At 39.8% G+C, this 14,772-nt stretch overlaps 1 protein-coding gene across 1 annotated transcript in view; it reads left to right on the plus strand.

Moving 5' to 3' along the window:
* The window catches only part of LOC117556500 (P2X purinoceptor 3-like), a 53,704-nt gene continuing 38,932 nt past the window's right edge, over positions 1–14,772 (plus strand). The window contains exons 1-3 of the mRNA XM_034231829.1: positions 1–122; positions 4,336–4,471; positions 4,544–4,615. Of these exons, the coding sequence (XP_034087720.1) occupies positions 1–122; positions 4,336–4,471; positions 4,544–4,615 (330 nt within the window). The remainder of the gene's footprint in view (positions 123–4,335; positions 4,472–4,543; positions 4,616–14,772) is intronic.

A 14,772-nucleotide genomic window follows, 5' to 3' on the forward strand; every position in this document is an offset into this window, starting at 1 on the left:
ATGTGGTCTTGTATTAAAGACTTTTTCACCTATGAAACCACCAAGTCAGTGGTAGTGAAGAGCTGGACCATCGGCATCATAAACCGCGTCGTCCAACTCCTCATCATCACTTATTTCATCGGGTAAGTATTTTTGCTTCATTGTAGTGTATTTTATGATTAAACTGAATACATTTGATCTGATTAAATTAAACAGCAGCAGCTGCCAGCCACAGAAAGGTGTATTATGTCAGACATTAATGTCAATGTAATTCATTTTCATATTGCACAAACTCTGACTGGTTGATAATAATATCTACTAATGAGCAAGTAATAGGCTACTCATGAACGACACTTGTCCAAGGGCCAGAATATCTCTACGCAGAGAGAGTAACACTCTACAATAAGGGACTCACAAATGAGAGCGTTAACCGGATGAGGAAAGAACAAAGAACTAACTGCTACCATTAGTTAAGGAGCAACAGTAACTCAAAAACAGGAAGTATTTTATTAATGCCTGGGGGCAAATAGGGTTACATTACCGGTGCTCTAATTTCGGAAATACAAATATATACAAACATGTATATGGTGGCAATGGCTCATGGGGGAAATTGGTGTCTATGAGACCCAGTGGTTGGATCGCCAGACCCTGGACAGCATCCTCCTCTCTGACACAGTGAATCAGTTTGTTGAGTGTGTAGGTGTCCACTACCCTCAGCCTGCTCCCCAGCACAACAGCAAACAGGAGAGCACTGGCAAATACTGACTCAGAGAACATCCTCAGCACTGTCCAGCATCTCCTAAAGGACCTGAACCTTCTCAGAAAATAGAGTGCTTTTAATCCGTTGACTTCTATGTCAATAAGCACTCCCAGGTAAATGACTCCTTCACAATGTCTAAACTGACCCTCTGAATGGATAAAAAAAAACGTCTTAAGTATTTTTTAAAGGGACCCTATTATGATCCTTTTCAGGTGTATATCAGTATGTACCAGTGACGTGCGGTGAGGTTCATGGCTGGTGAGGCACTGACTCTTTCAGAGTCAGATTTACAAATATCATATTTTGACCATAATCGACATATTCAGTTATTTTCAAAAGCTTTTTTAGTTTAACAGACCGTTCTATGGAGGACGGAACATGACTTAAGTATAAATAAATAAATGTATGAAGAAATACAGGAATAAATAAATAAATACGTAAATAAATAAATAAATACAGGAATAAATAAATACAGGAATAAATAAATGACGAAATAAATACAGAAATAAATAAATGTTGAAATGAATACACAAATAAATAAATAAAAGAATAAATGCATAAATAAATATGGAAATAAATACATCAATGTATAAATAAATAAATAAAAGTCGAAAATAAAACAGAACACACGTTATTATATATCTTTCATTTATTTCTACATTTACGCGACATACATTTATTTATGTATTTATGTGTCCGTATGCTAATGAGGTGGGCGGTCCTAACCTCAGTCTGAAGCAGGATTCGCCAATTGTTGGAGCCAGGCAGAAGCAATAGATTTGTGGCAAGTCACATCATGTCGAGCTGAGCCAAGTCCTCTATACATCGTTCCACACGAAACTGGACATAGTCTTTTGGTTCTCCGTTCTCTAAATGGTCCGCTAATGATCGTAAATGATCTCCAATGGCTCTTAAATCAATATCCATAAATAAACCTTACAACTGTGGATAAACCATGGATGTATAAAGATAAGGGCTAAACAGTAAAGCTCCTGCATTCGAATCAGCGCGGTTATACAGGCGTTAGTAGTAGAGCCCTCTGCCAGAAATGATCACACACTCCTGTAACCAATCCTGCTTCAGACTGAGGTTAGGACCGCCCACCTCATTAGCATACGGACACATAAATACATAAATAAATAAATGTATGTCGCGTAAATGTAGAAATAAATGAAAGATATATAATAACGTGTGTTCTGTTTTATTTTCGACTTTTATTTATTTATTTATACATTGATGTATTTATTTCCATATTTATTTATGCATTTATTCTTTTATTTATTTATTTGTGTATTCATTTCAACATTTATTTATTTCTGTATTTATTCCTGTATTTATTTATTCCTGTATTTATTTATTTATTTATTCCTGTATTTCTTCATACATTTATTTATTTATACTTAAGTCATGTTCCGTCCTCCATACCGTTCAACAAAAGGATACCCAAAATCTAAATATACTTTCTTAGTAAGATCCCATTTTCATTACAATTGGGGTCTTACCTTGACTTGAAGTCCATGCTATCCTTCTGGACAACAATCTCTATTACTTTTTTGTAAAAGTCCTCCTTATCTTCCTCTAGTTTCAAAAGTCTAGTTTGTTGTTTGCGTCTACCGTCTCTGCGTAGAATAACAGTAGCAACAAGAACCTGTGGGCTCACTTGCGCCCCCTTCAGTGCGGCAGAGGTTATGGCTGCCTCCCCTGGTGCTTTTTTCATTGTCGTTGTATGATGAGACCAGCGGGCCTAAATATCATATATACGTGAAATAAGTTATTTAGAGACTATGGATGGCGAGGATAAATGTAATAAAGGGATCTACAAACATTACATTGGTGACATACAGTGAGATGGTGCAGGCATGCACTTAGGGCCCGCTTTCCAGACAGTTTCTGTGGGGTGACGCATTCTGAGGTGAGGCAGAGCTCATCTGTGCCTCACCGGCCTCACCTCACCACACAGTAACTGGCTTGAGCACGCTCACAAAATAAGTGCCCGCGGTAAATTAGTGCCCGCGCTCCAGCCAGTTAGTGTGGGCTTACGAGAGGCAGAGCTCGTCCCTGCCTCACTTCTCATCGCTACCCGTAGTTGTAGCGGAGCTCGGCAAATTTGCTAATTTTGACCATAAAAAGCGATTGGAATCATACATAAATCACATTTACAACACAGATCAGTGAAGACATTTTATTATTATTACTATTTAGTTTTTCTTTAGTTGTTTTTCCGTTACATTGGAGTATGACAGGTGAGGCTCTGCCTCCCCTGCCTCCCCTGACTGCACGTCGCTGGTATGTACTACGTAGTGTCTCTACTGGGACATCTCCATGCTTCAATATTCAAAAAGCTCTTTATTTTTCTCATACTGCCTGAACCTCTTTTCACCCTCTGTCTGAAACCACAGCCCAGTCTGCTCTGATTGGTTAGCTGGCCGGCTCTGTTGTGATTGGTCAACCACTTAGAAATGTCCCCTCCCTTAGCCTATCACGTACAATGTGTTGGAGCGCTAGCCAATAGAAGCGCAAGTGTTACACCAGCCACTTCATGTTTGTTGTAGAGTTGCTAAATATATTGTCTATCACTGACTTGTTGTTTCATAACTAGTCAGATAAGTAGATATAAGGCATTTGCACAAAACTTTTCTGAGTTGGGTTGCAGTACAATTATATTCTAATCATCAATTACAAAACAGGATTTGCATTTCCTGGCAATAGTGTTTGGAAGTTGATCAAGGTTATCAAAAAAAGAGTTTACATTACAGCTCTGTTGTCTTTATGCACAGCCAGGCCTGGGAACCAGGGGAACCAATTACAAAATCATGTTGCAGAGTTAATCTAATAAACAAAGATGGATACCCCACCGCCCAGTCTATCTTTTCTATGGTTGAAAAGATAATTTTTGCCACTTTGGACTTAATCAAGCAAAACAAGTTGATTAACCAATCAAAGTGCTGTTGGCATACTCTTAATATTTGGGAATTTAGATTTGTCCTACGTTTTTTCTGGGAAAATCGATTTAAATTGACTTTAGGGTGATATTTGCAAGTATATAAAACACAACGTTCTCAGAACCAGCATGTTAGAAGGTGACAGGTTTAAGAAATTGGAAAATATAGCAAAAGCAAACTCATAAACTTGTTTGGAAGGGCCCAAGATTGATAATTCTGCAAATATGCCATCACCTGTCACGTCCTTCTTTGAGCTTTGACCACAGTTGAGTATATTTCTGTCTCACACATTCAGTGAAGTCCTCATTGACAGAGATTTGACTGCCCTTCATTGTTTGCCTTATAAGTAATTTCATGAGAATTGTCATTTTAATTTCCATTACTATCGACACGTTCTCAAAGAGCTTTGGGTAAAGTTCGAAGTTATTGTCCAGCTTTTGCCTAGCTTTTTTTGTATTACCTGCCATGATCCATATCATAAGGTATGAGAGGACATTATTGGTCAATTTGTATGGCTCTTTAGTGTGTGTGTGTGTGTGTGTGTGTGTGTGTGTGTGTGTGTGTGTGTGTGTGTGTGTGTGTGTGTGTGTGTTGTGTGTGTGTGTGTGTGTGTGTGTGTGTGTGTGTGTGTGTGTGTGTGTGTGTGTGCTTCAGGTGGGTGTTTGTCAATGAGAAGGCCTACCAGGTGAGGGACACAGCTATAGAGTCCTCAGTGATGACCAAGGTGAAGGGCTTTGGAGTCTACAATGACAAGCTGATGGATGTTGCAGACTACGTCACTCCCACACAGGTAAGGATGGGCGGGTGGATGGAAAGATGATTGAAAGCAGGACACAGTGATGGAGATGTGCTCTATCCACAGGGAGCTTCAGTCTTCTGCATCATCACCAAAATGATCACGACGGAGAACCAAGTCCAGGGATACTGTCCAGAGGTCTGTTCTGTCATTTAATCAATACTACACCCATTGTTTGTGCCCAGTTTTGGAATATAAGTACTGCACTTAAGTTGAATCTTGAACTACTTTACTTGAGTACTTCCATGTTCTGCTACTTAATACTTCTGCTATACTATATCTCGGAGGGAAATGTTCCACACTGCACTTCATTAATTTGACACTTGTGGTTACTAGTTACATTTATATCAATAACATTATATGTTCATATGTATACTGCTAATCTATTTGTTAATACAAAAATAATACAAAATGTGCCTCACAACAACAACATAGAAAACTCCTATATTTATCAGTAAGCGATAATAATACAATAACATTATATTTTATAAAAATACAAAACATTTAACAGAGCCATTCTGTATATTGAGTTATTTTACTTTTTAAAACTCAAGTACATTTAGCTAATCATACTTCTTTACTTGTATTAAAGTAACCTTTTGACCACAGAACTTTTACTTGTAAAATAGTATTTTGAAACTGTGGTATTACTGCTTTTACTTAAAGTGGACCTATTATGCTATATTGGAAAAATATATTGTAGGGCCATACCTATACAAAACATGTATGTGAAGTTTTTTGCTTAAAATACCAAACAGATCATCCATTGCAGCCATGCTTCATACTGCGCATACCCCTCTTTTGCAGCCCTGTTGCAAACAGGTTGATTCTGCTGCTAGCCACGCCCCTTTGTAGCGTCATGCAGCTTTCCCCTGCTGCTACCGCAACACACTCTCACTCCCTAAGCGTCCAGGAGCGACGTTTGGTCAGTGTCCGTGGCGTCCAGTTGTGACGCTCCTAGGCTCCTTCAGCGTCATAAAGGGACGCAAATAGCTTTCAACTGATTGCAATGTATTCCCATCTGCGGCGGGATTTGACGCTCATGGAAGCACGGCATTCGTTTGTGTCGGCTGCCCTTAAAGGCAATGTGAGCGTCCATTCTCATTGGATAACGGAGAATTGTACACCCGGAAGTAAGTATTCCCCTTACTGTCGATTGATTGTACAGTGATATCTGCACTACTCATCGACTAAAAAACACCAGATTATCCTTGTTAATTACACAACATTGATTGGTTTAAATTGTGTGCAATGCTTTTGTATTTTTCCCCTTCGATTCGGAGAAACAAATGTTTTTTCTGAGTAAAGGATGGCAGAAGACACGACACTACCCAGAATCCCCAGCTATTTGGACTACACCATATGCTCTGTTTGACAAACCCCGTTTTTTTCACTATTCATTCCAATGGCTGGCGTATATGTCACGTGATCTTCAAATTTCTCCCTGCAGAAAAAGAAAACATTGTCGAACTTGGTTTTATTCTCGGTGGAAAATGCCAATTTTAAAGTTAGTTTGGCCATTAAAATCCGTTTTGATGTCATTTGATGCGAGAAATATGAGTTGTTATTTCAGATTATGTGTGCAGTGGATGTACATGATCTTTAGTTTGCTAGTTATTACGAAGATTACTTCAGGAAATCGCGACGTTTTCATTGTTACCAAGGTGGTTGCTAGGGACGCTGCTATCGATATTATTTCTGTTATGTTGTGTAACTGTTTAATGGTGTTATCTTTATTGCTACCCCCTTCCCCGTCAATGTATAGTGTTGGTCCACAGTTTAAACATATTAGTTTAACAAAATCCGCATCTAAAGATAGCCTACGTTATTTTCCCCTGTGCAATTTCAGTCTCACATCTCACAGCACATCGTCATTAACAAATACCGGAAACAGACCGAAAACTTTTTTTAAAATAAAATAATACTGTATTCCGAGTGTGCTTGCTTTTCTCTTTGAAAGTCATCACATAACGGCATTGTAATACACGGTTCGGCTGCATTAAATATGATATATCTGCCGTAGTTCTGTATTTATAGAGCCCTGATGAGAAGACTTCTAGACAAACATGAGGAACTGAAAACGTGACGTGGATCATAAATATATCAGCCATTAAACAACATCTTACATTTCTTTTCACACAATACGTCTCCTTGCAGTATCAACACTAATTCGGCTGACTTTTATATTTGATCCAATTGGTAGATAGGCTGTATTTACACCAGAAAGGTGCACAGCTGATATAAAGGGACACCTAGTGGTTAAAGCATGTTATTGAATTTCATTATTTTTATTATTAGATATTAATAGGATCCCTAAAGTATATTCATTACTCGTTATTCTCTACTAATAGTTAATTAAAGACTGTATATAATGACTATTTTGCACATCCCTTTCAAGATTTTCTAAGGTTTATTGACATATCATATAGGCCTACACAACTATGGTGTAGTTCTGCATTGAATGAAAAACTTGGGTCGCAGGTTCCTCAATAGTGCATTACAAGACATCTATCAATATTTATGCATACCTCCAGCAATGTTAACTATGTTGAAGCACTTATTTTAACTTATATTATACATATGTATTATACTCTTATAAGATGTATGTAGATATTTAATCTCTGGCCTTTTCAGGTATTGAACAATCAATAAATAAAGAACACAGAATTGTTAAATATAAAACACAGAATTTGTGTGATTATACTAAATGATTTACAAATAAACACCACTGCATATTTACAACTGTTACACATGCTGATGTAATGCAAATGTTCCAACTTGGGATCAATAAAGTATATCTTATTTTAAGCTGATCGATGGCTACTGCCATATTTGCAAAATTTGCCTCTGAACCTTGACAAGTGCATGTTTCAGGCTTATCAATTAATGTGATGTAATGTTATCAATTAACAACAGGGGTCACAAACATAAGACCAGCTGTTAAATAAAGCTCTTCTGACCTTAGCTGGCATGTGTGTATATATATTAATGCTGCCCATTATGGGCACAAGCAATTTTCACCCATTTATTAATTATATGTTTTAAATTTGAGTGTTTCCTATCCCCTAAACCTCCAGGGATGTACACAGTTTAATACTGGCAACTTCTTATTATGGGAAATACGAAAACGTCTTTTAAAACTACAACTCCCAGTAGAGACGTGCCATAGATAGAGAACATGTTGCGAAACAGAATAGCCAGAATGTGTAGTTCTGGGGACGGGGTGGGGGAGGGGGGGGGACGCGGTGGACCCGTTCAAATCCAGTTTTGGACAGTCTGCCTTGGTTCCATCCCATTTCAAGTGCTGTTCGAGAATCGGCGTAACCCTCGGAGCACACTCTCCAATCACAGAGCTTGAGGACTATCACGGGGTTTGTCAAACAGAGCACATGGTGTAGTCCAAATAGCTGGGGATTCTGGGTAGTGTCGTGTCTTCTGCCATCCTTTACTCAGAAAAAACATTTGTTTCTCCGAATCGAAGGGGAAAAATACAAAAGCATTGCACACAATTTAAACCAATCAATGTTGTGTAATTAACAAGGATAATCTGGTGTTTTTTAGTCGATGAGTAGTGCAGATATCACTGTACAATCAATCGACAGTAAGAGGAATACTTACTTCCAGGTGTACAATTCTCCGTTATCCAATGGGAATGGGACGCTCACATTGCCTTTAAGGGCAGCCGACACAAACGAATGCCGTGCTTCCATGAGCGTCAAATCCCGCCGCAGATGGGAATACATTGCAATCAGTTGAAAGCTATTTGCGTCCCTTTATGACGCTGAAGGAGCCTAGGAGCGTCACAACTGGACGCCACGGACACTGACCAAACGTCGCTCCTCGACGCTTAGGGAGTGAGAGTGTGTTGGCTACCGGGAGATCTCAGCTAAACGCTGCGGTGATTAAATGCCATGTTTTGCTCCTAACCAAGCTTCAAGCTTTATTTCTGAAACAGTATGGAGCTCAAACCTTTCTCTCTCGCAGGGTTTACCACAAGGACATTACGTTACACATATTCTCTCCAGTAGCCTACAGCGTTAGCTCCATGGCTAGCTCTGAGTGTTAGCATGCTTGCTAATGTAAACACACAGCATATTACTCCCAAAACACGCTGCGCATTGTTTCTGATACAGCACATAGCTTGACATGTTCTTTCTTAAGTATTTACCGTTAGAACAGTGCCATTATGTATTATATATATAACAACTTTACTCTAATGGTGCCTTTCCACTACAGCACGGAGCATGGTTTAAGCATGCCGTGCCCGGCCCGTTTTTGGTTGCGTTTCCACTAGGCATAGTTCCGGCTAGCGGGTACTTTTTCACAGTTTTCTGGCTCTCCGAAATCGAGGTTCTTTCCGGGCCAACAACCGGGCGGAGTATGCTAAACTAGAGAGAGAATCGCTGGCAACTACAACAAAATTAACATATTTGACCTTGATTTAATTGTAATACACGTTTCAAAATGATGCCGAAGTAACAACATACTGATACCGGTTAGTAAAAACCATGAATTAATGCTTTGACAAGTCTGCAGACAAGACGGCAGGCGAAAAACCTTTTAAAATGCGTGTTTTCTGAATGGAGATCGGCTAAGCTAACGCAGTATATATAGTAGGGAGACCAGGGACAGTTGCAACATGGGTCGGTTGTAACACCTTCAATATTTCCAATCACACACAAGCTAGAGTGATGAAACTCACTCTGCACATGCGCAGTTAGATGGTAAGATCGCTGAGAAAAAAAGGAGCCACGTTTGAATTTCTCGCATAAGATATCAGCAAAAGTGTGTTTCTGAGGTAAAATATTAACTAAAATTATATGATGTATTTTTTGGATACCGTCTTGAGTTCAAATGTCAAGGAATCCAAACTAGTATTATTAGAATCACTGTTTTGTAAGCTACAAATATAACTAGCTAAATATGGGTCAAGCTAGCAATCAGGCAGGTTCACAGGGGGTGAAAGCAAGACTGGTGGTCCTGGGACGGTTGTAACGGGACGGTTGTAACATGGCACATTTACAATGATGGCTAATTTGCTTGAATGATCAATTGTTCATTCCAGCATGCAGTTGTATTGTTGATTGGTGTGCATTGTCCCTGTAAAAATAAACAGAATAAAATACTGTACAGTAGGCCTAAAGTGTGTGTGTGTGTTTACAGTATGCCAAATGTCAGAAAGAGGAAGACAGACAGGGGAGTGCCACTTGCTCTACTGCAGAGGGCCTCAAATGAAGTTGAGAAGGGCAAATCATTCAGGGAAGTGGCAAAGTCCCTGGATATATGCCATGTCACCCTGTACCGGTTCCATAAAAGGAGACTGAGGTTGGAGAGTCAGGGATCCAAATCACCCCAAAGAGTAGGCTACTGGACACCAAAGAAGGTGTTCTCAACAGAGCAGGAGATGCTTTTGAGAGACTACCTGATGGAGGCAGCTGATTTATATTATGGTCTCAGCTCAAAGGAGGTAGGTCCACATAATTAAGGTAGAAGCACCTCTCAGAGAACAGTTTAATCCTTCACAGAGGATGATGCTGTGTGTGTTATCTGTTATCCTGTTCATTGCTCATTGTTTGTTGGAGGATGTGTGAAACCCCATTCAAATCTTGTTGCCTTAGAATTTGACAGCTTTCCCTATTTGTTGTCATGTAGTGTGAAAAAAGTAACCGTTATTAACATGTTACAACCGTGCCTGGCATGTGTTACAACTGTCCCTGTACACAAGGATAGTTGTAACAGTTGAGTTGTTTTTTTTAAATACATTTTCCAAACGTTTACTTATTTCATAAAAACATCTTAAATACATTGTTTCAGTAGCTGACATATTGATAATGTATAATATAGCAAAATGGCTATCCTATTGTAAATAGTTTTTTACTTATTGTGGAAAAGTGTTGCAACTGTCCCTGGTCTCCCCTATATACACACAGTCTGTGGTTTGAACTTGTTTAACTTTTGTCTAGTTTCTGAACAGATATGAGGAGCTGTGAGCTCTGATGGCTAACAGCTAACGGCTGATGTTGGTTTTGTGTTTCGGATTGAAGATGACGTCACGGCTCCGCCTACACTGCGTTACTATAGTTACTACCCCAGTTCCTAAACTGTAATGGAAACTGTTGGAGATTTGGAGGGATAACTGGTCCGCTTTTCAAATCTCCGCGCGTTCCTATGAAGCTGGTTATAATACAGGAAGGAATCCATATCTACAAAGTAACCGTTAACAATAATCTACTTTAATGGCAATATGACAATGCAATACAATCATTACAATACAACATGATATATTACAGTTATATTGTAATGCTTAAGGAGTAATGCCGGCTTACTCCTGCCCTGGTTCGCGTGCTGCGGAGATTCTTTCGCTCGGGGGCAGCATGTGAAGAGAGGCCCGAACGCCAGGGATCCACCGGATATATACCAGAGTAAGAAGGAGGGGTTTGGTGTTAGGTCAGCTGGTCATCTTTTCAGGTCATCTCATTGGGAGACGCAACGCTGGCCAGCAGGAAACCAAACAGGCTCACTTTACAACAAAAGGTCTCAAGGCCTGCATACCTACACCTCCCCCACAGAGCAATAAAACCCTGTTTACTCCAACCAGCCCAGCATGTTTATAGCCATTTGTAGTCCTTACATTTATGAAAGGATAAAACAGAGAAATCAATATAAAACACAAACACAGGTATTGTTTGAACAGTATTCACTTAACTGCTACTATTGATAACCACCAGAGAAACCCAAGGGACCTCTCTTAATATCACAACCACTGTAGCTCGTTCTAAGTTGAATGCAAATCAGGACATGCTCTCACCTTCCCCCATCTTCCTTTGTCCTAAAAAACACATGTCAACAGGCCCCATATCCAGCTCACAGTTTTACCCAAATTATTCCCATTTTAAGCTTATCCATAGTTTGCTAACATGAATAAATACAAATATAACTCTACAAATCCCCCTTTTTATCTCCTTCTCCAGAGATAAACTTAGACAAGGCATTTTGAAATATACCCACGGTCATTCTTTTCTACTGTGTCCGTAAATCCATCCGAAGCTGGTATTTAGAGTACTTGAAACCTTCATGGAGACAGAACACCACTTTCCATGGCAGTGAAGGAACCATGAGGGGGTAGCTGAGTGCTAGAATCATCAGCCCCCCCCCCCCCCCCCGGAGGAATAGCCCACAAGGACAGCTAATAGGGAGGGGGAGATGCAGCTTTCCCTTCACGGGTAGAACTGATCAGAGCGAAGTAGACTCCTCTGCTGCCTCGACAAGTCCCCTGTGCCGTCCTGGCTTGTCGTGTCTTTGTCCCCCAATCCGCTGACAGCAGCTTCTGGGCTGCCTGCTAGAGAGATGTCTTCCTCCTCCTCGTCCTCCGGCCCGCTGATGGCGGCTTCCGGGTCGATGCTGTAGAGATGTCTCCAGGGTCCTGCTCCTCCAGTCTGCTGCTTCCGAGTAGTCCACGTCTGCCAGGGCCACGTCCGTCCTGATGTCGTCCCCTGGTCCTAGTAGGTGGTTTCCCCGCCGCACACTGGCTCCCGTGGTACGAGCTGTCCCCCTTTTCTCCCAGGCAGACGGCATAAGAGGTCCGCTGGGTCACTCGGTCGGGGTCGGAGAGCCTGGGGTTGAGCCACTTTGTCCTGATGACTTTCAGCCAGACGAACTCTGCTGTCGGCCTCGTGCTTCTCGGGTCCCCCTTTTGGCGCCAGCGACCTGTGTGGAGAAATCTGATACAACTCCCTCAAGCCTACGCTCAGCTGTTTTGACCCACTTGGAGCCTCTTGGTGGGGTGTCTTGAAACAACAGACGTCTGTGAACAGGTTTTCCAAATTAATTGTAGACCTCCTATCTGCCAGTGCAGCTTCAGAATCTTAATACTTGGATTGTGCCAACTAAATAAGAACCTCAACATCTTTAGGTAAACTAAATAACATATTTCAATAGCTCTGAATTTCTGACAAGCATCCGTGTTTATTTTTAAATGAAATCCTATTTAAAATCCAAATATAATATGAACTGCTAATGTTTCTGGCAAAGAAACACACTAATGTTATGGATTCAAAAACAACCAAAATCACGATACTAACAAAGTGAATGATTTCCTGGTGATACTGCTTCTACCTGTCAGTGCTTAGATATTATCACGCTGAAAAAATGAATACAGAATTCCAACAAACTGTCATCAAATGTCTTTCTATTATAAATTTAGATGAAATGTATATCCCCATAATGACCTAAATAATAAAGTATATGGCTTTTACTTCTTTACCAGGCTAGTTACATGATGTTGTCTAAATTAAATTCTGTCTCAATACACTACTATGTTTTAGCTTTAACTGTAATATGTTCTTTCTACATTTCAAACCTCAGTTACTAATGTCTGTTAAAATATTACAAAATTGTTTCATTATCACAGGTCAACTTCTTCGGTTTCACAGTAGCCCCTTGGCCACTGCTTCTTTGTTACCTGTTATAATTCAAATCAATATTTAGAAACATCTCAACATTCATCAAACAGTATCTTATCCCCAGATATGGAGCAGGTTAATTACATTCAATGCTCAGTTTGAACATCTGGGTTGGGGCGGAAGGTTTCTGTCAATCCTTAAAAGAAAAATTTAAATTGTGAATTTTACAGCCATGTTGACATTTATACATTATACTCACTCCCCCCTTTTACACATGAAATCATGTGTAACAAACCCCTGTAATGGGAGGGGAACAAAAACTGTCAGGTAATTGGTTAGGGACATAACGAACATTATTTTAAATTTGACATCATTATCATTATTTCCACAGTGAACACTTCAGTGAAAATAAGTGTTCCTCTCCGTCCTTCCGGCCTAAAAGAAACAGAATCTTCAGATTGTAGTTTTACATTTGCAAACCGCCAACTCATGTGAGAGGAAAATATCACATGTGCGGTTTCCCCTTTTTGTGGAATTTTTAGGAAACCTCTCGTTTCCCTTGGAGCTCCAAAATAATATGTTAGTCCAAAAACATGCTTGGTTAGTTATTGTTTTAGAATCATGCAGTTACACTGATCACATGCCGGCATTCATTCACACTCACACTGTCTGGTTGTCATGTCAAGTTTGGTCAGGTTCACCCCAGTCAGTCATCCACAGTGCCTTGTCAAGTTACACTGTCGGTCAGGGTCAAAGGTCAGTTGGTCTCCGTCTTTTTTGGCCATGTGTCGTGCTCTGCAGAGACTTTGACATTTCAGCATAGGCCAGTATCCTTTGTCTACAAAAATATGTCACGATTTCAACTATGATTTTCAAGATGATTCTCACTTGTCATTGGGACTTCTGCCTCCCACTTTTCCTGAAACTTGGTACAAAACTCACTTCCTTCGAGTACCACTACTACTGCAATCCATTTACACCTAATTAGTATTAAAATGTCTAATGATCTATTTCAGAAACTTGTGTACATAACTATTATCTTGAGTCAAAACATTACTAGGATCTGTGTCGCTCTGCATTTCATAGCTCATTATAATTCTGGTCTACTTAAAAAACAATGTTAAAGTCCCTCAGCAGTGTGTGGAACCTTGGGTGTCCGAACATGCAACAATTAAAACCGAAGTCCTATGGTAATAACTATGCCACAATGGTGAAATCAACACTTTAGATTGGAATTTAATATGTGGCTTGGCACCAGCTCCCTTTTTAACATTATTAATACAAATAAAGATTTGTCTTATAGAGTGGTTCCTAAAACTATTCTTTTAATGGTGATCAATATTGTAACCAATGAGATCACTACTTTATTCACACGTGAATAAAAATCTCTTAAAGAATGATTTGTTAACATGATGAAAATATTGAAGAATATGGTTCTACTCTGTCAGTGTGTTTTAGGATGATTATCATTTTACTTTAATAGTTTCCTCTTTACTGCTATTTTTAATTTACCAAATGATTAATACATCTTTCTGTCTTTACGTATTTATGAAGTTAATTCAAGTTATTTAAATGTGCGTTTTGTGAATAAGTGTGTTTATGTGTAACTCACTCATTCCCGTTCTCCTTTCCTCCTCCCCTGGTTTTCTCAAGCCGTGACCCCGGCCTCCTCACTTCTAATCGACCATGCCAACTCCTCTGATTCTGTCTTCTCTTCAGTCCATCAGCTGTTGAATCCATCCACTATAACTTTTGTAGGCAGCCATTGGCCCAGTCACATCTGCAGCCCCATCATGCCACTGTTGTTGCACTCCTCCTTTACAGTCTCTCTGCTGTTTTTATGGAGGGCGGATTCTGCTCTCATGTCTATTGTGCATGTCCTGTTTGAGGGAC

This window comes from Gymnodraco acuticeps, unplaced genomic scaffold, assembly GCF_902827175.1.
Source record: "Gymnodraco acuticeps unplaced genomic scaffold, fGymAcu1.1, whole genome shotgun sequence".
Taxonomy (NCBI): Eukaryota; Metazoa; Chordata; class Actinopteri; order Perciformes; family Bathydraconidae; genus Gymnodraco; species Gymnodraco acuticeps.